The sequence below is a fragment of the Gavia stellata genome, chromosome 7 (assembly GCF_030936135.1).
Source record: "Gavia stellata isolate bGavSte3 chromosome 7, bGavSte3.hap2, whole genome shotgun sequence".
Classification (NCBI taxonomy): Eukaryota; Metazoa; Chordata; class Aves; order Gaviiformes; family Gaviidae; genus Gavia; species Gavia stellata.
In genome coordinates, this window is record NC_082600.1 from 33,256,169 (window position 1) to 33,281,467 (window position 25,299).

Below are 25,299 nucleotides of genomic sequence, written 5' to 3' on the forward strand. Positions count from 1 at the left end.
TGAGTAATTTTCTTGGGTTCCTTAGAAAAAGTAAACATGAAATTATTGTAGCAACATCATGATCAGCATGTATTTAGATAGTGGTTTTCCTGTTTTGCAACCACATGCAAACTTCTGTCATGGACTTCAGTATTATTGAACATACATAAAAATACTTTTTCTGGTTTTTTTGAATGTACAGAGATGATGACCACCTACTCTACCTTTGGTCATTTTTTGTGGCAGAATTATTCTTCTCTTGTCTATGTTTCATCTCTTCATATGTAAAAGACAACTTACAATACATGACCCTAACTCCAAAAAAAAAAGAATAATTTTATATTGGCTACGTTTGCACACACACAAAAAAGGCACTGATTATTTGGTCATTTGGCTTTCTCTAAGTCAGCTATTTAAAAAATGAGATCTATATTTTAGATACATATTTTGAAAAGCTTATGACAAAAAGTATGCATATAGATGGCTGAGCTTTTGTTGGCAGAAATGTGAAAAAAGGAGTGGATGCAAGTGTTAAACAACTGAAAATCATAAATAATCTGACAGTTTACTTTAGACACTAATGGAGCCTAAAAGCTTTTAAAATGACAGAAATTTCACCAACTTTAGTGATTCATAAGCTTATTTTTGTTATACAGGTTGGTCATATAGCTGGCAGTTTCCTTTTTTGTGACTTGTAAATTATTGTACGCTGTTATTTGAGTGAAAAGCTATTAGAGTTGTGTGAAGGAATACGACAACGTCACTTCAGCAGATTAAAGCAGTTCCCAACTATACATGTATACAATTTCTCCACACTTTTTTTTTAATTGATGTAACCCTCGAAGAAAATGTGCTACTATTGTAATGCATTTTAAAACTGTATCTTACTCTAGGTGAAATATGCTTTTGCACAATTGTATTTCTTCATGGAACAGTGATTTCTGTTTACTGCATCCTGGTTTATATACACTAAATTGGAGTGTGTTTGGTCCGTAGTATGACATAAAGCATATTTTTGTTATATTGCACTTTCTAAAATAACACAGATTGTAGAATACCCTTTAGTCACTTAGTGTCAAGTCTAATGAAATTCCTATTTAGCATCAACTGTTTTCCTTTCAAATGTTTTGACAGTAGTCATCCCTGTTAAGTGCTTTCCCGATTAGGCTCCAGTAGCTTGAACGCAACCTGATCTGTGTTTTGTTTCAGTGTGTTGTCTGCTGACCTAGAGAACACTTGCATTAGCTGCATTGATCAATCCACATCACATCTCATCATTTAGGAGACAATTAATACTGCGGCCTAAAGACTCCCCAGAGCATTTTCTTAGAGCTGGATTGCTTTACACAGAAACCACGGGAGTTGTTTGCAAAAGGGGGAGGAAGCCAAGCAGGAAGAAAAAGCATTAAGAAAGCTCTGTCTAGGAACCAAGTTTCATTTTCTATGGTGACTTCCACTTACGTCATTTAAACTCCCTTTCTTGATGGTTTTGGGAAAAAAAAAAATTAGCTGTGTTTTGAAGTTGTTTTGTTGAAAAGACACCAGAACAGGTCACATAAATGTTCTAAAAATCTTGCTCTTGACAAATATGCATTTGATTGTGATACTTGTATAACTTGCTGTTAAGAGTGTAATCATTTTAACTTTTTATTTATCTCAAGGATTATTAACCTGACAGCTTTTGAAATACTGATTGACATGGTTTAATCCTAATTGTAATTATGTTTAAATAACATATTTTAATAGAGGAAAAAAATGTTTCTCATTCTGTCAGTTTTGCTGTAGAGCTTCTTCCATGAAGTGGAATTTCAGTATTGCTGATACTGTTCCTTATGAAAAAAGTCTGAAAGATTGTAAGTGTACATGAATACGTTAAGTTAATGAGTAGGCAGGGCTCTTAGTGTGCTGTTTCGTCTTTAGGCAATGAAACATTTAATTTTTAGAGTTCATCCATGGAAGAAGACAAGAAGCATTTACTAATGATAAAAACCAATTTTTTTCTTGCAGATGACTAAGGTTACTGTACTATTCTCTGTTAAAGACCATGTTGCACTGTTGTAAGGGGCATATCTTAATATGAGTTGATAACAGTAGGTATTACTAAAGACATAAAATTGATAGGAAGGGAATTAATTTTAGGGAGGAGGTAACCTACCTCCCTGGTACATTTCTCTAATCTATGTATTGCCTGTGATTCTGTGCAGATTGTACAATGATAATGAGGCCAACTAACATGTTGTGAACTTCAGAAATCATTGCAAACTTGTTAGTATTCAGCACATCATTGCATTGTAGTTTTCATTTATTTAGGTAGAGTGAATGAATTTTTCATCAGAAAAGATTCACATGTGATCATGTCAGTAATATGTACTAGGAATACGTCAATGACAAAAGTTATATTTATTTTTGTGGTAATTCCAGGGCTCAAATTTATTACTTTGCTTCCACCCCTGTAATCTGGAAGCAGAACGCACACTGGCATTGAATAGAGATATGTATCTGGCATATCTTTGCATGGCAGTATTATTATGTTTTCAGGAATGCACTAATGTCACAATAGTTCATGTTATAATTTTCTGCTGTTAATAGAACTGTTCTACTGGTATTTGAAGGTAAAAACATGGTGATAAAAAAAATCATTGATTATCTCAGAAATGTACAGAATGTATTTGTGGAAGTATGTACTACATGAAATTTCAAAGCAATTTTACTTGGACACCTAGGTTTTCTTGTTTTGTTATTTCTGCAGAACAAAAGTGGCAACTACAATACTCCCTTCTAAGTTTCATTTTTCCAAGTCCTGTTAGATCCTGTTTTTCAAGTCAAAACTGATTTTGTGGAACCTATTTAAGTGGTTTGATATGGAGAATACAGAATGTGGATTGTTTCAGTGCAGTGTCATACTTGTATCCTTAGGATTGATACTGGGGTTTTTTATATTCTTTGTCTAGTGAGGATGTATCGAGCTGTAACCCAATATGTAAAAAAAGCTTTTTTGCTATACAGTAAAGCCATACAGAATCATCTAAAACCTCCCTGGTGACAAAAAATAAGTGGAGTATTTTTCCACAATTCTGCATCCATCTTTGGCCATCCTGTAGATGTTTTTAACTAAGAAATCAAAGAAATAAGGACTGGGTGTGTTTTTTGTAACACAAACAGCACAATTTCAGTTTGGAAAAGGGTTATGTAGCAATGTAGGCTTTGTCTAAGACCTTCTAGAGAATTATAACTAAAGCTATGGTAGTTATTTAATGTCTGCTGGTAATCCGCACAGAATTGCAAATTCCATGAGGTGGTATACAAAAGACGGGATAAACATGGTGCATCAGACTGTCTTTCTACAGGCTACAGGGATAGGCAAGTCATTATAAGAGTCAATGAAATTAAAGGTGAGAGTAAGTAACAGTGATATAAGGGAGGGGGAGTGACAGCCAATAAAAGTGTTTCAGCCTGGAGAGGAGAATTAAGCGAAATGATACAGAGCAGAATAGAATGGTTAGAACTGAAAACCAGGCAAAACTGAAATTACAAGAAATAGAGGGTTACACTTTGCTGCAGAGTTTGGGAATGAGGAATATGGTCAAGGACTGTTTTTTCTTAAGCATGTGTCCTATCTTTACATTTGAGTATGGTGGGAAAGTGTCCTCTCCTCTGCTTTATTGTGACCAAATGCCTGGTATTCTTTCACATAGAATAAATACCATAGAATAGATACGTATTTCACCTATCAGACCTATTTGACAAGTGTATAGTGTTTTCCTATGACCTTAGAACATGGATGCTTAGAAGGTAGTCACATGGAGTCTAGATATATTCTGCATGAACAGTATTCAGCATAACTCTAAACAGAAATTCTTGAAATGTAATTTGTGGGGTATTGACTACTTATTTGGTACAAGCTTTCATTATTTCCAACTGCTAAATCACATTAAAGACATCTTAAACTCTGTGTATTCGGTAAATAATGGCATTTATTGCAGGGATGTTGTAAGGTAGGCAGGTTACAAAAGATAAAGTGGATACTCAAATATATGAGATCAGTTGGCCTTGAAAGGTCTTGCCATAACAACTTGCAGCTGTTTTAAGAAATGATCTAATAATGTCTACACTAAATGAATGTATTTGCAGTTCAGGTGTTCATTACAAAAGCTTATTCCAAGTGCCTCTGTAATACTGGCTATTATGTTCAACCTTGTGTTACCTAAAAGTTGTACAATATTTTAGAATAATCTAGAACTAGGCCAAAATAATTTAAAAGACATTGTGTTCTGCACACACTTACCATATTTGCTAATATTTCCAACAAAACCTGATTGTTTTTGTTATTTTATTTTTTTCTTCTAACTTATATTATCCATATTGACTTGGAAAGTTTTGTGTTTGTAGGATCTACACAAATAGGAGTGGTTTAAAACATCATCAGATCATCAGTGTGTTATCTTCTGGAAATCTCTCCTTTTGTTTGTATGTTTATGGAGGTATTGCTAGTTGGTTTTGCAAGGTTGCTTTTGAAAGCCATCTTTATGCTGTAGTTGAAGCAGTTTGTGGGATCTTAAAGAATCCACTTTATTCAGATCAACTTTTGGTATTTGCAGGTACTACAGAGCGGGTGTGTCTGATCCAGGGAACAGTTGAAGCACTAAATGCCGTTCATGGCTTCATTGCAGAGAAGATTCGAGAAATGCCTCAAAATGTGGCCAAGACAGAGCCTGTCAGCATTCTACAGCCTCAGACCACTGTTAATCCAGACCGCATCAAACAAGTGAGTTTTTGGTTGGGAATAGAGTGTCGGAGCAGCTCCTTAGAAGTCTTAAAACTTTAAGGCTGCAAGGAGTCAACATAACATGTTCTTTAAGAAAATGTTATTTTACCCTTTAGTAATTTGCTGATCCTCTTTTTCCTTATACTTACTTGTTCCATGTTTCTCAGCAGTTCTTTTAGACAGCGTTTTATAAGTTTCAGTGCCACGCTCTAACGTGTTTCTTCCATAAACTTTTCTTTACTGTATAAGGTGATAATACACTTCTAGGTTTCGGTTAAAGATCACTGAATTTAAATCTTAAATGATGAACCTGTTTGTAAATCATCAGCATTACTAAAAATCACAGATTAACTGAATGTTTCCTACTTTTATGTATATAAAATAAAAACAAAAATGTTAATTGTTTTTTTAGACCCTATATTAGATACGTTAAAATCTTACCTGTAAGAACTTGAAAATATAAAGATAATTTACTTGGGATGTTTTCTACAATTTCATTTTATGTTACTTTTGGCATATTTTTGCCTGTTCTACACTGACTTCTTTCAAAATCTATGGACAATGCAAAATATATTTGCAAGGTATTATTGGTCTAGTATTCTTTAGTTCATTACATTTTCCAGAACAATTTTAATTTTTTAAAAAATTGCCCTGCAAGGAGAATGTGAAATAAGTATCTTGACTCTCTATCCTATGTAGTATAGATTTTAGTTTCTTACCCATCCTATATGGGAAAAGATGGTTTCCTCCTTCTACAGCAGCAAGATTCATTGTCCTATAAAGTAATTTGGTAACTGTATGTAATTACTTTGTATATAGTGACATACACAGAATGCTTGTATGAAGTTGTGTTTGAGCAGGATGAGTTTGGAACAATCAGAGTGCTTTAGATGGATGAAACTCTGCATAAGCCGTTGCATATGATTTCCAATATTTACTACTGTATTATTTTTTCTGGATATGCAATACTTTTACATAAAAAATACTCTAATTGATAAGAAAATACTAAAAAGGAAAGCCCCAATTTTATAGGATTAGTTTCTCAATTATTAGCAGTGAATATTATTATGCCTGAGATAGAGAGAAAAAACTGAAGAGATCTGCATTTTGAATGGCTTTTCTGCTTGTAAAATGTTAGATTTTATGCCAAGACTTCTTAATCCAATGGGAAATGAATGTTCTCTATTACAATGAAAAGTGGTTTTCCCCTTTGCAGTGAAATGAAGCTAATTTTTAGGTAAGTCAGTAAGGTCTTGAGAAACTAGATTACAGAGCTGTTTAGTGACATGCCTAAATACTTCCTGTCTTGTATCTGAAGTTGATATAGCTTGTTCACAATACTTCTCCAGAAAACTTATTTGTAAAGTTGTTGAGGTTTTATTTTTAATTTGGGTTTGGATTTTTTAGTTTGTTTGATTGGTTTGGGGTTTGTTGTTTTTTTTTTTAAACACAATTCCATGTTTGGAATGTTAAATTAAATTCTGGAGGGATGGATTAGTGAACTTAAGACACAGACTAAATATAATGTGTAACTTATAAGACTGTGATTTATTGACTGGCTCTGCATCTTAAAATTTAAATATATTACCTGTGTACATACAGGTGCATAGTAATATGACTGTAAATATTTGGAGATATGCATGTGCATATGTTGAGCACTTTTAACCACAATGAATTGTTTAACTTCTCTTTTAATGAAGCAACATCTATTCATGATAAATTCATACACTACAAATATTGACTCAATAAATCTAAATTCCATTATTTTTACCAAGAAGTGGAATTGTTAGCTTAGTTCTTAGAGTTTGCAGTGAAGTAATCTGTCCTCCAGTGTCAGAATATCCTGTATCTTAATGAAAGGTATAATAACTCTATTTAAGAAATTAAAAGAGTAATATTTTATAACAGGTAATCATGATCTAGAACTCCAGTGTTGCTGGTTTTTTTTATAGCAGACAGGTCACAATTTTATTAAAATGATCAGGATAATGTATAATACAAGTAATTTTGAACTTGGCAAAAAATAAGCATTATGTATTACAATTTCTTCTTTTACACAAATTTTTACATGGTTCTTCCTGTCTTGGAGTATTACCCGAGATCTTTGGCACCCAAAGTATTACGTTGCAGATTGAAGAAAGTAGATTTTGCATTTGAGTTCGAGAGCTGATTTGAAATAATAAATTTTACCTTCATTAGGAACTTTGAAGATATTTCTTTTGGTTTTCTAGCTGTTTCTACCAAAAAGCAAAGGTAGTTTTCTCCCCACAAACGAAGATACCTGTAGTTGAAGCCTTGCAATGCTACCCATGTCTATATGAGCATGCAGCTCTCATTTCTCTATTGTAATTTCTTTGTCCTGGGCTGCTTTACCAATACTCGCCTCAGAGAAGCAAGCTAAGAAAGGAAATATCTTCTGGCTACAGTTTCAGTGAAGAAAGTCAGTAGGTAAACCTTTTTCGCTGACTGCTTGAGTTTCAGCACTTTGTCTTCAGGAAAGTCATGGGTATACGTGGAGGCTAAGTATGGCCTGGCATTTCTCCTTAATAGTGGAAGTCACTATCCAAACATTCTGGTCTCTCTAACTTCAGCTTTTTCAGCTTCAGAAGATTTGGAAACAAGTCTATCCGGTTCCTTTTGAGCCTTCTCCACTGCATTTTTCCACATTTCCTAATCCTATGGACTTATCAGTAGATACCAGGTAGTTCTCTCCTCCAAGCAGGTCTGAGATATTTAATTGACAAATGGTTGCATCTTTTAACTCTACATAACATAGGCAGTCTCTTCATAGATGTCAGCCATCTGCTGTTTCTAGGTATCATTTGACAATAACCAACTGATTCCTGTGTCCTTTTACTTCCTAGAAACTGCTATAAGCATCTAACCTCTCTTTTCTCTCTTTATTAGTTGAAGTGTCACACCAACTCTTTCAGACCACATTGTAACCCAGGGGAACAGAATACAGTTTTCATAAAGTGATGAGAACCTGAGCTGTTTTGGCTTTGTAATTAGCTTACAAAGCTTTAAATTTCACCTCTAAATTAATAGCAGCTCCTATGAACAATGGAAAAGGCTGCATAATGTGGTCTTATCCCATCACTTTCTTCAGAAACTATTACTGTTTCTTTGTATGCTAGGTGAATTTTCCTTCCAGCTTTCAGTTGTTTTACAGGTAGCAGATGTTGTAGCAGCCTGTCCAGGAAGCACATGGAATCGGAGATGGCCATTGCAGAACTGTGCATTATATAGAAGGAAAGGTGTGTGATCTTATAGCTAACTCTCCTTTAAGCAGGTGTTTGCACTGTTTGGCCTTCTGAGATCCCTTCCAACCTGAATCATTCTTTGATTCCATGAAATGTTTAGCTATTGAAGCGTGGACAAAATCTTCAGAATTTCTTCCTTGAAAATCTAGAGTAAAACTTTCAACTAATGTTTTCATTGAAACCAGTTTCATTTCAGCTTTTTCAGTAGATAATTAACCTCTCATAAGTCTTTAACTTCTGTTCGTTAATCATGGCCCCAGACATTGTATTCAAAATCTGCAAAACTAAAAGTCTGAACTCAGATTTGTAAATTTACATTCTTCTAGAGAAAATGACTATTTTCACTTCAGAAATGCTGATCAACAAAAATAAAACTGAAAAGTTCATAATTTGTAAATAAAAAGTTTTACTTTGAAGTGCTTAAATAGAACCTGACTTTAAGAATACAAATCTGAAAATATTGGCTTAAATGGAGGATTTTTTTTTTAAATACGGTGTATTAGTTCTTCAGACTATAAAGACTCAGTAGACTTCATAGAACCATAGAATGGTTTGGGTTGGAAGGAACCTTAAAGATCATCTAGTTCCAACTCTACTGCCATGCGCAGGGACACCTTCTACTAGACCAGGATGCTCAAAGCCTCATCCAGCCTGGCCTTGAACACTTCCAGGGAGGGGGCATCCACAGCCTCTCTGGGCAACCTGTTGCAGTGCCTCACCACCCTCACAGTAAAGAATTTCTCCCTAATATCTAATCTAAATCTACTCTCTTACCAGTTTAAAACTCTTACCCCTTGTCCTATCACTACGCTCCCTGATAAAGAGTCCCTCCCCATCTTTCCTGTAGGCCCACTTTAAGTACTTGGAAGGCCACTATAAGATTTCTTCAGAGCCTTCTCTTCTCCAGGCTGAACAACCCCAACTCTCTCAGCTTGTCCTCATAGGGGAGGGTCTCCAAGCCCCTGATCATCTTCGTGGCCCTCCTCTGGACTCGCTTGAGCAGGTCCCCGTCTGTCTTATGCTGGGGGCCCTGGAGCTGGGTGTAGTACTCCAGGTGGGGTCTCACGAGAGTGGAGCAGAGGGGGAGAATCACAGCTCCACCTCCTAACCACACTTCTTTTGATGCATCCCAGGGTACGATTGGCTTTCTGGGCTGCGAATGCACATTGCCGGCTCATATTCAGTTTTTCATCCACCAATACCCCCAAGTCCTTCCTTCCTTAAGAAACCTTCATCGGTTTCTTGAAATGCCTCTCCCTTCTGATGAGCCTTTCTTATCTTCCATTTAAAACAACAGTCTGTCACACAGATGATCCTTACTAAACTCCAGAATAACTCTACATTTTTCATTTGAGGTAAATAATAATAAATAGTTTTGTAAATCACTGTGTCTGTTCATCTAGTCAATAATTTCTCATAAACTTTTCTGACTTTTGAACATAGGTGAAGAATCACACTAGTTACCGTTCTGCAATTAATAATATATGCAGGTGTGTTTACAAGTTGTGAGGACAAAAAACCAAAAAGCCATTATTTAGTAGAGAGACAGGTCTATACTTTAGATCTCATGGCAAAAGTTTAGCATTCCATGAGAATATGTATATATCCTGTCTGTCATGTGCTCTTGACTTAATTCTGGTGCCAGATCACTGTTTTAAATTTCTCTTTCATTTCACCAGCATTGGATATAAACTCAATATGCATGCAAAACTGTGTTTTATGAACACAATTAACTCTGTAGATTATTAACAACTCTTCATTGTATGTGCTTCAAAAGTGGAATTGAAGATTTTGTTGGGGGATGAACAGCAGCATTCAACATTGAAGAAATTTTCAGCAGTGTTCTGATTCTTAAGAAAATTCTGAAGTTATCTTACACCTTCTGATGGCTTTGTAGTTTTGGCAGTATTTTTCCAAATCCCAAAGTAGCCCAGAATCAAAAGGTGACATTTTCTTTCCTTCTAGGATTTGGGATTTTTTGACACGAATCTTAGACCCATATCATCTTCTGCGTTTTGAGGCCTGTGTCTGGTTAGTTACTTGAGTTTTCTGTTATTTCTGTATAGCAGCACCAGATCTTGCAGTAGTTCTGTGTTACTGTGACAAGTTTTGAGGAAGGAGAAGGTCCTGATTCTTCTTTGTCCATTTTACTGTAATCTTCATCCTAAATCATTCCCTCTCTCCAGAGTTGATCTGATGATCCAAATGGCACCTGCTGTTTTGCTTTAAGATCCTTACACCTTCTTGTCCCCAGACAGAACATGAGATAATCTGTCTTTTACATCATAATTAACACACTTTTTTCCTTTTTCAAAGACAAGTCCCCAAGAGTTCATAAATGCAGATAAATTAACTCTATAAACACCTATAAGTAAGCATTCCATCTATACATGCTAGCTTTCTTAGTCTTTTTGTCTTGCCCTATGCCCTGTGTATTCTTTTACACAAAGGTAAAATCAAATGCAAGGCGGATGAAATATCATCAGAATGTATTTTATTTGTTCTTTACAGAAGTGAAAAGGTAGCAAGTAAAATGAGATCACTGAAGTCATCCAAGTAGCCTTTTTACAATCTGGATTGTAAACTTGATTATTTCTTTTTCCAAATTTTATTTTTGAAATGTGTTATGTATTTATACAGTCATCACTGAGGTGAGAATCATTTGCCAAAGTTACAGTTTAAGAGATCACAGCAGGTGAAAAGAAGACTCAATATGTTTAGCAAAGCAAATGGTCTGTTCAGAAAGGCTCATCTCTGATACTGTTGAAAGTCTAGTAAGTCAGTCTTTTACGTTGTTCAGCACAATGGAGCTTTGCAGTGCTCTCTGTTTCTCAATTGAGCTGCAGAAGGTATTCAACTATTTAATACAATTCAAAAAAATACCCCTTTTCTTAAAGTGCATTAAAATACTGGCTTAAGCAAATTAGTTTTGTCATCACATTAATTTCAGTGATTTAAAAGCACCAATATTAATATATGCAAGACTGAAACTCAGTATTAGCTCAGTATTAATAGTAATTTAATGTGAGTAATGTTATTACCAAGATTTCCTTTGTTTGGCAAGCCCTGTATTGAGAAACTTGAAATTGGTAAGCTGTAAATGCAGTTTCATCTTCACATTTAAATTATGTTCTCCATATGCTTTCATGTCTCTAACCCTGTTTTCAAATGGTATTTCATTTTCTGCCTTTTCTTTCTACTCTTCCATATATAAATATACTAATAGGTACTGAGAATTAAATTAACTGTCTCAGTACAATATTTATTATCTAGGGTGTAAGTATTGAAATTTTTTTAGTATAAGGGTGTGACTTTTGTCATTTATCCATAGCTCTGCATCAGGCAATTCACGAAGTCATTAAAAGAGGGCTTAGAGACCTTTTGGAACACTGTGCAGATGGAGTGTATGTATTATATACTGCTGTGATAGAGCTATATCTTCACTCTGTTACTCAAAAATATAAAGCATGGAAGTGTGATGCTTTGACCATCTTTCTGCACCCTTTAGTATGTTGTGCAGCCTGAGAGCAGTCTCTCACAGTATAATAAATTCTTGTGAGCAACACAAGGAAGAAGTATTTTCTTGGACTTTCAGAAAATATTAAAACTCAAATATGGCTCAAACAGAATTTTATTTCTAAAATTAAGTTCCTTTTTTATTATATGAAAGGTGTTTTCTTTACCATCTGTTCTAGAAGCTTAAAGTAAAAACAAACAACACGCTCGTACCTCTAAATATAGTCTTCCATTCATTGTCTCATAAATAATAGGAAAGGAACTAGTATTTGAAAAAACAGAGAAGACCAGTTTCACCATGACTTGGACTATACTATTCAAGATATAGCTTAAAAAAACCCTGCAAGTCTTAGAAGTGGTGTATGGTAGAAATTTTGACTGGCTTTCTTTTATAACCTTGCCAGCAGTGAACCTTCAATTTCAGTAAAGCTTCGATTATAGTACACATGTCTCGTCTCAAAAATTGAAACTCCGTAATGCAAATTTATCTTATGATTTCTAATCACTTTATACATCTCATTCCCAGAAGCCTAATAACTACTAAATTTGAGCACTTGCCTAATGCAAAACACTTGCCAAATTTTAAAAAAAATATTCTATGCTGCGTAATAAATCAGAATTAATTGAGCTCTGTCCAACTTTCTTTAAGAAATAATTTTGCCTAAAAGTTCTTGCAAAGCAATTGAGAGTGTGTCAATAAATTACTTATCAGCAGTGGAAATTCAATACAAAATCCAAATGCCTGTGTTTATTTTTTTTATTTTTGAGAAATTACTTTGTGTTACTTTAATATTGAAGAAATAAATAGATGTGTCTCCATAAATTAATGTGTCTCCAGAATTATACAGAAGCATGAAAAAGGATGACCTTTTACAAAATGCTGTGAGTTCTTTCATATATATATATATGCTTTTTTATATATATATGTATAGATATATAAAAAAATAAATGCACTTTAGTCAGTAAACAGAGTGAGAGAAGTTAAGCCTCAAACACAAACAACCTGATATGCAAAGAAAAAACACCAAAAACACAAAACAAAAAACCTTACTGCTATTTTGTCATTGGTATGTATATTTGGAAAAAAATGTGTATGCCCATACTTGATTCTTGTTCATTAATACAGTTGTTTTGCTTTTAAATGTTTTTATCTTTTTTTTCCATTGTATTTTAAACAAGCTTGTGCTAAAATGGAATAGTGAAATGCTTCTATTTAATAGATGTTATAGTTCAACAGCCACCTGAAATAAGTATCGTCACTCCTTTTTCATCGCAGCCATACAGTTCTGTGCTCTAGGAAGATTGCTATTAATTGAAAACTGAGATGCTTCCAGGTTCTTAAATTACTTGTGGTATCAGTGATTAGGTCATTATTCAGTGTTGAAGCATTCTACATATTTTCTTACAAATCCAGTAGTTAGATTTAGTAACACCTGTGAAGAACAAACTATTTTTCCTTTTATTAATTAGCCTAGCATACCAAAACAATATACAAAACAGCATGCCCTAGTTAGCAGTGGTGTTGATCACACAAACTATCAGATGTCTGAAATATTTTAATCAAAATATATTTTCAGAGATTTGCTGGGGAATAGTAACTTTTTAATTTTTTTTCGTTCAGGATAAGAGTTTAATATATAGTTACAATAAAGAAAACCTATCAGGATAAGTTACAGTCCTCCATTCTGTTTGGTTGAGGGTTTTTTGTTGTTTTCCCATTAGTTTAAGCTTAAATGATGAAAATCATTTCATTGCAATTTCAGACTTTTGTAAGAGAGATACTGCATCATCCCACTAAAACCAGAAGTATGATTCTGTAATTGAATAGAGTTGGCCCTGTACTATCGTGGATTCTGACATTTTTTTTCTAAATAATTCTAGCCCCTCGTGAATAAACCCATGTTCTGTACAGAAAGACATGGGAGAATCCTTTATAATTGTCTTCTCACAATGTATAGCGTCTGCTGACCAATAACATTTTGCCAAGCTACGTATTCTTTATAATGCCCTATACATGGTAGTACTTTTTACTTAAACCTCTTGAAAGAGTCCCAGTTGATGCTTAAGCTGTAAATGTTTTATTTTTGTTTTTATTGTTTTATATAACATGAGTTACAAGTTGGAAATGCAAAATAAGGATCTGTTTCTTGAGATATTTTTTCTTGTTTTGGCTGCTTGTTTATGTACAAACTATGAAAAAATGGATCTTCATATTGCTTAACATACAGCTAAAATATTTGTGTGTGCATATGTACAAGCCCATATTTTGCTAATACACAACTTTATGCATTCACAGTGTCCCAGCTTTCTCATATGCATTAAGAGTTTTAGTGCAAAAGTATGTATACCTATTTTATGAGGGACTGTCAATGATTGTAAGTAACAGAACTGCTGAAAGTGTGAAATTTTGCTTCATTTATTTCTAAATAGTTTTGGTTAGTAATTAATGACCATATGATAAACCACATTGTATAGCATTTTAACATCTTATTTCTTAAAGTAGTGTAATTTTGGATATTTTATAATATTTATATATTACAAAGATGTCAAAAAACATGCTTTGAATAAGTGTTGTATGTTATGTTTTGAAAACTGGAATTTTACATTTTCACTAAATTTATAAAAAGAAAAGAAGAGTTATTCTGTCAGGATCTACTACTTTAAAAAGAGAAATGTGTATATAAAAAAATTTAAACAGAGCAGTGCTTTTTTGATATGTTCAAGAACTAATGTTAAGCGTATGTGTATTACTTAGAAAACATGATCAATAAATATGACTCTTAATTCTTTTTTGTGTTTATTTTGAACACAGGCCTGATGATAAGTTATTAACCTTTTCTCAACTAAATGAACATTTTTAATGCTAATCATAAATATATTGTAGTAATTTGTTGTGAAGGTATTAGTTGCATGTTCATCCATCATGAGATTGATGTTTACATTTTTTCATGTGCCTCTTGATTAAAAAAGATCAATAAATATTTTAGCAGTTAGTATATTGCTAAAAACTCAGTAGCTTCAGTATAATTGTTGTACGGTATGGAACACAGTTTGCTGGCTATAGTCCGTGCTATAGAATGGTGCATTATAAGGTGCCAAAGTAAATGTCTCTAACTTCTTTCAGACGTTGGCCCTGTTTGTTTGTAGACTGAGAACTGTTTCTAGTGTGCTCATTGAACTTGCTGGAATTTGTGTTTACTATAGTCTTCATTTTCCCCAAGAGGAGGAGAGAGGAAAGAATATATTCCTCATGTGGTCAGCATATTTTTGAGTATTTATGTGAGTTCACCATCTTGATTTCAAGTCATTAATTTGTTTTTACATGCATAAGCATGCATATTTACATGCATTATTTATCCAATTGACTTTAAATTCCATTAAGTTCCAATGAGTAGGAGAAAGATTTTGTCTTAGGCATTTTTAATTTATTTTAATTTTCTAGTTATGTTACTTTTGTTGGTTTATTTATTTTTTTAACTGTTCAGTCTAAGGCTTGTAAAGGTTGATTTGCTCCTGAACTGCTTTGTTCCCAGACATTGCCATCTTCCCCAACTACCACCAAGTCCTCTCCATCTGATCCCATGACCACCTCCAGAGCCAATCAGGTACAGTATCATCCTACCATCTACACCATACTTTTCACGGGTGACAGCTTGCAAACTGGAGAAAAAGATATGGTGGGTTAAGGATTTATTCGTTCATTCACATATATACACCCATAACCATAGATATCTAACTCTTGTTAGAAATTGGTAAATTGAATGGAAAACATTTTTCTTCTTTTAATTTGTTTTGTTGTCTTTTTTAAATCTCTGATGAAAGCAAAATACTGTGTAAAACAGTCTTTTTAAAATTTTATTTGATTAATAAATAGCAAGGATACATGCTGGTGTGTTTGTAGACAGAGTAACTCTTGTTATATGTATGTTTATGTATATATGCACACACGTATTTACTTCCTGGATCATTTCTAAATTATAATGGAATTACCCATAAACCCATGCTTAATTAGCTGGATATCAACCTAGGAATGGCAAACAGACTTCTTTATTTATTTGTTTGTTTACTTTAAGAATTTTAAAATTCGTTTGTGGACAGTAACATAGGGGCATTATTCAAATAGCATATGTAATAAAAAATAGATTTGAAATGGAAATTTATTGATGAAGAATGACGTAAAATTAAGTCTCACTAAAAGCATCCTAAACACATCTAAGTAAGTTTAATTCATGTCTTATTTAAATGCATAAACTGTGCTTTTAGCAGTATTTTAATTACACTAATTTGTTTCTGTCTTAACCGGGAAAAAAACATGGCCAATTCATTATGTCCACAAATCCTCATACTGTGTATCTTTTTGCCTTCCCTGTGAAAATTGTTAGTTACTTCATACCATGCTTTTTAGAACTGATTCCTGCTTAATAAATACCTTATTCATTTTTTTAAACATACTGTTAAACTTAATGTACTTTGTGTTCAAATAATGTAAGTATTCAGTATGTGCTAATAGTTTTTAACACAGAGTCTGTTTATTTGAGTTAGCTGAATGCTTCTATCAGGTCTTGCACAAATTAGATCAAATACCAGAAAAGTTTTCTTCACAACAAGCTAATTTCCTCTGGAAGTTAACATTGTTATTAATTACTGATCCTCTGATATTTTGTGAATTGCTTAGAACTTGCTGGCTGTACGAACAATTTAACCTACAACAGGACGCAGGCATATTAAAGCAATATATCACATTTATGATCAACACATGACTATCTGTTGAAAGAGGCATTAAGAAAAAGGCAATAAGAAATAAGAAAGAGGCAATAAGAAATTGTACAGATAGAACTACTAAAAAATATATAAATTGTGATATCCCTCACTTAAATTTAAAAGCCTTCTTCATCAGCCTACTTGCATTCCAGCAACAGTTACTTGGGTTCATCATCATTAAATGACAAAGATAAAATCTTTGCCAGCAGCTAGGGGTATTTTATGAACACTCTGTTCAGCCTTTATTCTCTCTCTTAATTTCAGTATTTTGTGTATTTTAATTAGAAGGTTTTGCAAATGTTGAGCACACAGATCTTTCTGATATTTTAAAAAGTTTTTTTACTATTTTTCTTTTCTGTGACCTCTTTCCCACTTTTTTTTTTATAATTATGACTACACCCTGAAAATCATTATTTGGAGAAAAAAGGAGGAGGTGCTTTTATTTACAGGAAATACTATTTGAGCATGCTGTTTAATTAGCATCAGAGAAGTACCTACTTTGCATCTGTTCCATGAATTTTGAATTATCAAAATTATAGTGTAGTGTATAAACTTTAAATGACTTTTTAATAGCTAAAAATACTTATTTTTATAGAAAGTTGTTCTATGAGAATATCGTCAAGTGATTTAGCTGAATATCCAAAGTAAGGGAAATGTATGCTTTGTGTCCTGCTTATATCCCACATTACATCTTTTAAGGCATTTTTTTCATAACCTGTGTTCAATTCAGTTTTCATACAAACAATCAAGATCTCTTTTGAATAGCATTAAAATTGTATATATGAAGAAGAGTAATGAGTTCCCTAAGTGACTTTTGGAACTGCTTTTATCATTAACCCTTGAAATTCCTACTGGTTTATAATAATTTCGTCCCTTCTGGTATTTCCTAGTGGTTTCAAGCCATTCCAGCAGGAAGCACAAGGCACATGATAAGGCAATTAAGGCCTTTCTGTTTATTCTAGTGATAAGTGACGTAGCTGGCAATTGTTCCCAGACTGTAGTAGTGATTAGCATTCAGCACCAGTATATCGACAAGTATCTGCACTGCGGCTGTCACACGAAAATAGGTTCCAAGAGAGTAATCTCAAACCTGTCAGTAGTCATGTAAGTACCCAATAGGAGAGTATTAGAGAACAACAGCAAATTTTTGGTTTGATATATGGCTATGTAAGATGATTCTGAATAGAAAATAACTTGTTCAGATACGGTTTTTCTCACAAGATATTATATTAGAATAACAGGAAGTTAAATAACAGTTATTTAACTGGATGGAAGTCAGGAAATTTAGTGTTAAGGTGGAAGATAAATTCCCTGTTGTGTGAATATAGTAGCATATCAGGCTTAAGACCACTCAATTTTCTATAATATTTTAATCATGACAAGAAAATATTTTATATTAAAGATTAGTAAGGAGATTAAGCAAGGTTTAAGCAATGCTTAATGCTGGGTTGCTGTTGGAGTGAGATTTTTAAAGTGGTTTGGAGGACTCCCCATAAGTCATTGCAATTAGAGAACTGTTGAGGATGTGTGTTGATGAGCATACCTGATGATGTGATCCTTCCCGCTGCACAAGCATGTCTGTTGTATTCTCCTAACAGAGCCTGCATAGCAGGAAGAACAATTTCTAGGCATGCTTTTTACCGCAAGAGGAAAATAGTTCTGCCAACAGAGGTCAAAGGAAGCTAGGCAGGAAATCTGGCTTGTATTATGTCTTCCTTTTAATGACTCGCTTTGCCTCCATTCAGATGAGATCATAACTCCTTTGTATGGTAATTTTGGCTTTTGTTGAATTGTTGTTTTTTGAAAAATCCGATGTTCATGAAAGTACCCGTTTTATGATTCTCAAGAAGAAGATAATCTCTAAAATGTCTTATATAGTGGAAGAAAACAGTTCCTTCAGGACAGTCATGTGTTGTGTTATACTGAATTGCCATGGACGCAACAGAAACCTCTGTGTTGGAAGTGTTTTCTTCTTTAGTTCTTTGTTCCAGGAAGATACACATCTGTCAATATTATTGTTGTAAATGTCTTGTTTATTTTTTTTCAGTAGAACTTCCTTGGGCCTTTGTTCACATTAAAAATTCATACACTGCAAACTTCCCAAGGAAGAAAGAACCGAAGCGGCAATAGAATTAGGGACATTTCAAATAACCTTTTTTTCTTTTTTCCCCCCTCCTGTCTGCCTATCACTGAAAAGAACTCAGTCTTTCTGTACTTTTAGACTGAAAGCTTCTGTGTTACCCCCTCACAAACTTTGTCAGCTTTGTTTATAACAGAACACTGACAAACATATAGCTGCAGTGGTAAAACTGTTCTGCTGATGCCCCTGGAACTGACAGAATATAGCTTTACTTGTATTTACCAGAAGGAGGAAATCAATTTTACTTTTCCACAGTACACTTCAAGTGGGAATTTCATCTCAAAAGTGATGAATAACACCATAACCATCATATAAAACATGCTTGCTTTTCCTCTGTAGTACCTTGTAAAGGTACTTATTTTAACAATTAAGTGACATTAAATAGACAAATATTTCTATAATTAAACTGTTTACATATTTTCTTTTGTTTACCAGATTATTTTTTCTTCTTATTTGCCTGCTTTACTGATGGTACTATTATTTTAGAGGGAGAAGCATGAGTGATATAAACCTAAGCTTTGTATTTCTCCTTTGTCTATTTGATGTACACCTAAAAATGCAGTTGCAAACCCTTGCATGTTTCCTTCTCCAATCCTCCCTTTTTCCATGAGATTGATACCGCTGCTGACTTTTACTATTGGTTGTAAGAGAATAAAAGGCCAGAACACACATTCCTACTTAAAAGTGAGTCAGGAGAGTGCTGGGTAGGAGACCTTTTCCCCTTCCCTTATAATTTAGATAGGCTTAAGCTCACTACTGTAATAGGATTTAGCATCACAAACTTTGTCATTAACTTACTATATAAACCTTCTTTTATTTTTACTTTTTTAAATGCACTATTTTTTTCCCACGGCATTTGCATTTTTTTCAATTATACCTTCTATTTTGCTTCTTTGTAGTTGCATCTGAAACTCTTATTTTATCATTTAATATAGTGTAATATAAATTTTGTGGAGTGCAGATAGGTGTAGGATTTGTCCATTCAGTCCTCAAGGTTTACATTTTTTTGGAGCATATCTGCGTCATCCGAATGCTGCAATATCTGTAATAAATAACACTTCAACTTTTTACATGATGGGACTGAGCCAGTTTTCTTGGTACTGTCTGTATTGAGCACGTATAGCACAAATGTGTTGCTGTTAAAATCTTGGTATTAGGAATTTGTACTTTTGGCTTATATTATCTCTTTATTTCATGCAAAATCTATAGCTTGCAATGGGATATAATAATACACATATAACTAGAGTTTGGGGGATTAACTGATATCTCTAAATTGTAATGATTGATGTAGATGGTCACCCTCTTTCTGACTTTAAAGAACAGTCCTATCCCTGTCTGTAAAATGACTTGCAGAAGTATAATCTTTTCATTCCTGATAGAGAGGTAGAACCTGAACATAGAGGCTGTCTGTAAAAGATACTGACAGCTTTTAAAGGGTTGATGAACTCATATCACTTCTATTTAATATATAATTTATTGTGGGAGGTGGAAGAAGAAATAGGAAAGAAAGCTTTGTTTTAGTCTTCTGTTATACTTAGGACATGGCATTTTAAAATATTTATAATACCTAACTTCAGATGATAAAGTTTTTATCAGTAGATTAATCTTGAAGTACAAATTGTGAGTTTTAATGATGATCCCAGGATACTAGATAGCTGTCCTAGGCCATCAAGATACTATCTCTATTTGCCTTTGACAATTTGATGTGAGGGTTATTTAAGGTATTCTGTCTCTGATATTTTAACTGCAATAGTCATCTAATTTTAATTCCCTAATTTTAATGTCATTTCTTACAGTGGTATTGAGAAAGTCTGTTTTCTTTCTAGGTCTGTCACAGATTGACTGATGCTGGATGTATCTCTTGATCTTTCCAAATCTCAGTATTTAAAAGCAAAGTCAATATGAAGTTATTTAGCATTCTGACAAAAGGTGCTGTAGAATTAAAAAACTGTTATTACTTTGATTTGATTGTTCAAAGTGTTTGCCATGGTAGTTCTCTGTAAGATAACAATTTGACCTTTTTTCAGTCTGTCAGATTGGTCATTGATAAATACAACCATTTTATTTACATCCAGAAGATGATATCTGAGTTCCACCCACGAAAGTAATTTGCTGTTTGAAAGAGACTTCATCTAATAGACAGTGTTTCATATGGACCTATCAAGAAAGAATTTAGTACACTGGTTTCTAAAATTATAAATACATGAAGACCACAAATATAATAAATCATTAATATATTAAACAAATAATATTCTTCTAATTATGCCATCAAACCATTTTTTAATTCACAAATAGATGCATGAGAAGGAAATCAGATTTGGTGCGGCAGTGGTGTTCAGAACTATAGGATAACTGGAAGAACCTCATCATGATGTTTAGAGGAATACAGTTGAAGAAATAGGCCCTGGATTTCGCTGATTTTTTTATGGAAGGTCCCCAAAGTTATGGTATACTTTTGCTGCCTACAGAAAAATTCTTCACATAATTTCTCAACATAGCATATCTTTTTGGTTAAGTCTCAGCAAGGATTTTCATCTTCAGTTTTAATAGTTACTCAACTTCACATTCAGAGTTGTTTTCTGTTTAGGTCTTGCTATTGCTATTGTAGACTTACCCAGTAATAATTTTGACTCCCCCTGAACATTGTGCATTGTAACAAGGTTGAACGAATGTGCCTGTGTAAATTAGAAAAACACTTCTCTTTCTAGTGTGAGAAAACATTTCACGTTTTTAGGTAATTTTATTGATTGTAAATTCATATCTCTATAAAGTGACCTTTTTGTTTCAATTTAATAAGAAGACAGAGTTCCTTTTTTGATTACAAGTTGCCTATGGCACACTGTGAACAGCACTTAATAGATAATATTTGAGATAACGTATCTAGGAAGGGCTAGGGAGAATTATTTCCCTGTTCAAGTGAGAGGACTCCAGTAGAGGTTCCAGTGCTTCAGAGGTAACCTTTCCTGCTGCTTTTCAGCTAAAATGCTTCATTTCATGGCTAAACTGTAAGCAGAATTAACCTATAGACTAGCTGTAGACATTTTTTTTTCTGGTTCTCAGGTTAATACATTACTTTTATTATATTTCTCTTGTTCTTTGACCACTTTTTCCCAGTACTGAGCAGTATCTGAGCTCAGCGCTTTTGTTTGCATCGTCTCCTTAAAATACAGGTTTTTTAGATACTATAGAGATTTTTAAATAACAATATAAAAAATCATATATGCAAATCAGTTTGGGGTTTTTTTTACTTTTTCTTATTGTCTGTTTCAATTTTTCCCATTTGGACAACTGTGTAGGTAATTATTTGAGTTCATATTCCTTTATATTGATTTATTTGTTTCCTTTCTTCATTTCTGTCCTACCACACAGCAATTTTAGGGTTCACTTTTTATTGTTCCTTTCTTAAATGTAGGGGAAATGTTCTCAGGAGCATTCATGTGACATGGGGAAAGATGTAGCTTCTCACTGCTAAGTCTCTGAATACTACTGGCATATCATTCATAGGATGTCATGAATGATCTGCCAGTTGCAGTCCTGTAAGTAAAAAACATGATTCCATGTTCATTTATCTTGTTTTGATTTTATGCTTGAAAAGGATTAGAATCAGTTAGCTTCCTATTTCATCCCCTCTTCAAAAAAATACACTTTGTCAGTGTGATGGACAGCATTACTATTCCTTTCCTATTAAAATGGATAAATGTCTTAAATCAATTTCTCCTCAAGTTTTGAACTCTACCTGACTGTTAGATCTTTTGTTGTTGTTGGTTTTCTGCCCATAGATAAAAATCAGGAGGAAAAAAACAAGAAAAAAATGCATACAAAAGTAAAGCTTGAAAAAATATGAGAAAACAAAGGGACAAACTAATTTCTTTTTTTCTTGTAAGAAAACAGCTTTTAACAAGATATTACACTGTCGCCCCTGTTGTGCATTTATGAAGACTTAGCCTGTCATTGGTCTTAATCCTTAGTTTAGTCATTAGTTTTAAAACTTGTTAAAGGAAGTGAATAAAAGTAGAATTTTGGAAACATACTAAGATGATTTAGAAAATGTATAAATTTTACTGTAGTGTGACTTCAGTGAAGCCTGCTTTTGATCTCATTGTTTTATTTTTAAATCAATGTTACTTCTGTGAACATGCTGAGATTTGGGAGAAAAAGTTATCATTACACTTTCCTGTACACTTACAATTTGTGTGCAGTTTACTCACTTACAAATATTTTTCAGTGAACATGTAAAAAGATAAAGCTTTTTGGATTGAATAGATTTTGCTTTAGACTCTCATGGATATCTTATTCAAGTTGTTTAAGAGTTAAAAAAAAACCCCTCGCACTGTAATTGAAGATCTTGTTCTTTCATTTAAGGGTATTTGTAGATATGATATGTAGGTTTTGGCATTTGTCCATGTCCTTGTACTAAGAAAAGGATAGAACTCCTGTCTGCTAATGAAAAAGGATCATTAAACCCATAAAAGTTGGAGAATACATATTCTTCTCTGTCAAAATACGGTAAAGGTCTTCAAATTTCCTGTGCAAAGGGGTGTTTAATTCTTTCATTTTCTTTGTTCCAGCTGTTTTAAACATACTTCTTTTATCAATACAAAATGAAAATAAATGGCATGTTATAAAGTGCTATATTCCATTTTCAAGTTCCATCCCATGTAAGCTAGAGTGCAAGTTGGTAGCATGTAACTCTGTGGTCTAACCAAGATTATCTTTGACTTCAAGTCCTTAATACTCAGGTTTGGTGACATACTGTTTCATTCAGAACTAGTATTAGGAGAAAAAGCCAAGCATATTCTAAGGTATACAGGCAAAGAGTTTCTTAGTGTGCTCTTTGCTTTTTGAGCAACCCATAGAAAACAGAATGTCAGAGCAATTTCCAGAATGCAAATTTGGATGACTTTATTGCTTTTTTCTGTTGCGTACTGTAGTTTTCAACTATGCAGAATTTAATGTAGCAGCTCTTAGGCAGTTCAGAATTTATATGCTCAAGAGTTGTATGAGAATGTGGAAAGAAACACTGAGGTTACAGAGCTTACTGTCACACTAGGACAGATCCTGTACAGCACAGACTGTAAGGTAGAAAAGGCAATACCATATTTTTCTGACACGTCAGAGCTAAGTTGACTAAGGCGTGGTTAGGCCTAGCCCTAGAAGATCCTGCTTTGGACATAAAATAGTTAATATTTTCTTTGTGCCGTCTGAAACATTATCACTTTCCCAAGTTGTTTGTAGGGATAGCGCAACAACGCTCTACACTTTACTGCAGGCTATATGCTAGATGCATTGTCTGCCTTTCATATGCTTTGAGAATTCATCAGATGGTGAGAAGTCATAGACAGATGTGAGAGAAACCCACCGATTAAAGTAGGAATCTGCCTGACTTGAGTGAAAAAGGAGTGTTCTTTGTATACAAATCATAGAAAGAAGCTGGTTGACTTATTGCACTATAGGGAATAAGAGGTGGGAGGTTTTTCCTTTTCCAGAGAAAGGTGCATCTGTTGAGATCTTTGCTCATAGCATAGCATCCCAGACTTAAGATAGTCAATAACTTTACCCTTCAGTCAAAACAATATGTAAGTGCATCTTATTCAGAAGCAGTATTTTCCCCTAGTTCTGTGCCTGTAGTTATTTTCACACTTGTTGGGTTTGGGTTTGGTTTTTTTGCCCCTTCTGAAAATAAATTGGACTACTACAAGTAATAACAGTTATTCTGATGCACAGTTTGCAAGCAGTGGATCAGTGGGAAGGTTGTGACCATAGACCATAATCAGCATCATTAGAAACGCCCAGGGGCTGAGTCCACTGGTCTGTTACCTCCCAGTGATTTACATTTGAATCTTTGCAGTTTGTAGCCATGAAGAGTATTTGTCTGGGGGTACAGAGTGACTGCTGGCTCCTTGGTCTTCTGTTTCACCCTGCTTCTCAAATGGCGCCTCAGCAAATGCAGCCTTAGAGATCAGAGTCTTTCTGGACTCTTTTTTTTTTCCCTCACATTATTCAGCAATAGTAAATTTGTACATGACAAATTTTTATTCATTCAGTTGAACTTGGCACCTGTGATTTGGATGGAGTTAGAAAAGTATGTTTTAAATTTCTGTTTCTTTAAAGTTTCTGAAAGTCTGCAGTTTGGCAGTTCTACTGAAGTGTAAATTCTTCTTTCATGTTTCTAGTAACACAATACATGGTCTCCATGCTTCTCAGCTTTTTATGGTTATTTTTATTGTTCACTCAACCAAAACATAAATGCAGTAAGAATATTTTTATCCACTTTATTCTCTTAATAGTAATTGTAATAATTGTGATAATAAATTAACAGCTGCCCCCTACCCATGAGATGCTGAAATGCAGTCTCCATGTAAGCTCTTTTAAAGTGTTACTGCTTTATGGAATAAAACTGGTTTATGAAATAGATTAAACTGTGATTAATGATGTTCTTTACTAAAGAGTACTGAAGCAAAATACAATTCCTCCAGATCTTCTGCAGACCGGTGCTCATGTATAATTAAGTTATGCAGAAAAAAAAGAAATCAAGTCAAAAGATAAGCAGATCTTTGCAGAATATTTATTGATCATAATATATTTTAAATGTTTACTAAAATATCTGTGCAAATATTGTCTAGAACCAGTATTATCATGTTCAGTTTTAGAAACAGAAGGAAATAACAGATAGCTGTTTTTTAAAGTCATTTCACATGTTACATTTCACCTGTATTTGAGCATTTAAGAGGCTGTTTTTATATAAGTTCCTGCATTAATGATGTCAAAAGTAATTAGATAATTAATGCTACATTTTACATTAACATTTACAGTAAAGACTGATTGGCTGTACACAATGTGTATGTATACACTGAGGGTTGTCTTTACTGCGTGCA

The 25,299-nt window shown here is 33.8% G+C and overlaps 1 protein-coding gene across 3 annotated transcripts in view; it reads left to right on the plus strand.

The window, feature by feature from the left end:
• NOVA1 (NOVA alternative splicing regulator 1) overlaps positions 1-25,299 on the plus strand; it is a 157,094-nt gene that overhangs the window by 113,899 nt on the left and 17,896 nt on the right. For 2 of the 3 annotated variants that reach the window (XM_059819434.1, XM_059819436.1), the window contains exons 3-4: positions 4,578-4,744; positions 15,057-15,128. In XM_059819434.1, coding sequence (XP_059675417.1) covers positions 4,578-4,744; positions 15,057-15,128 — 239 coding nt within the window. The remainder of the gene's footprint in view (positions 1-4,577; positions 4,745-15,056; positions 15,129-25,299) is intronic. The other variant, XM_059819435.1, reaches the window with a different exon arrangement.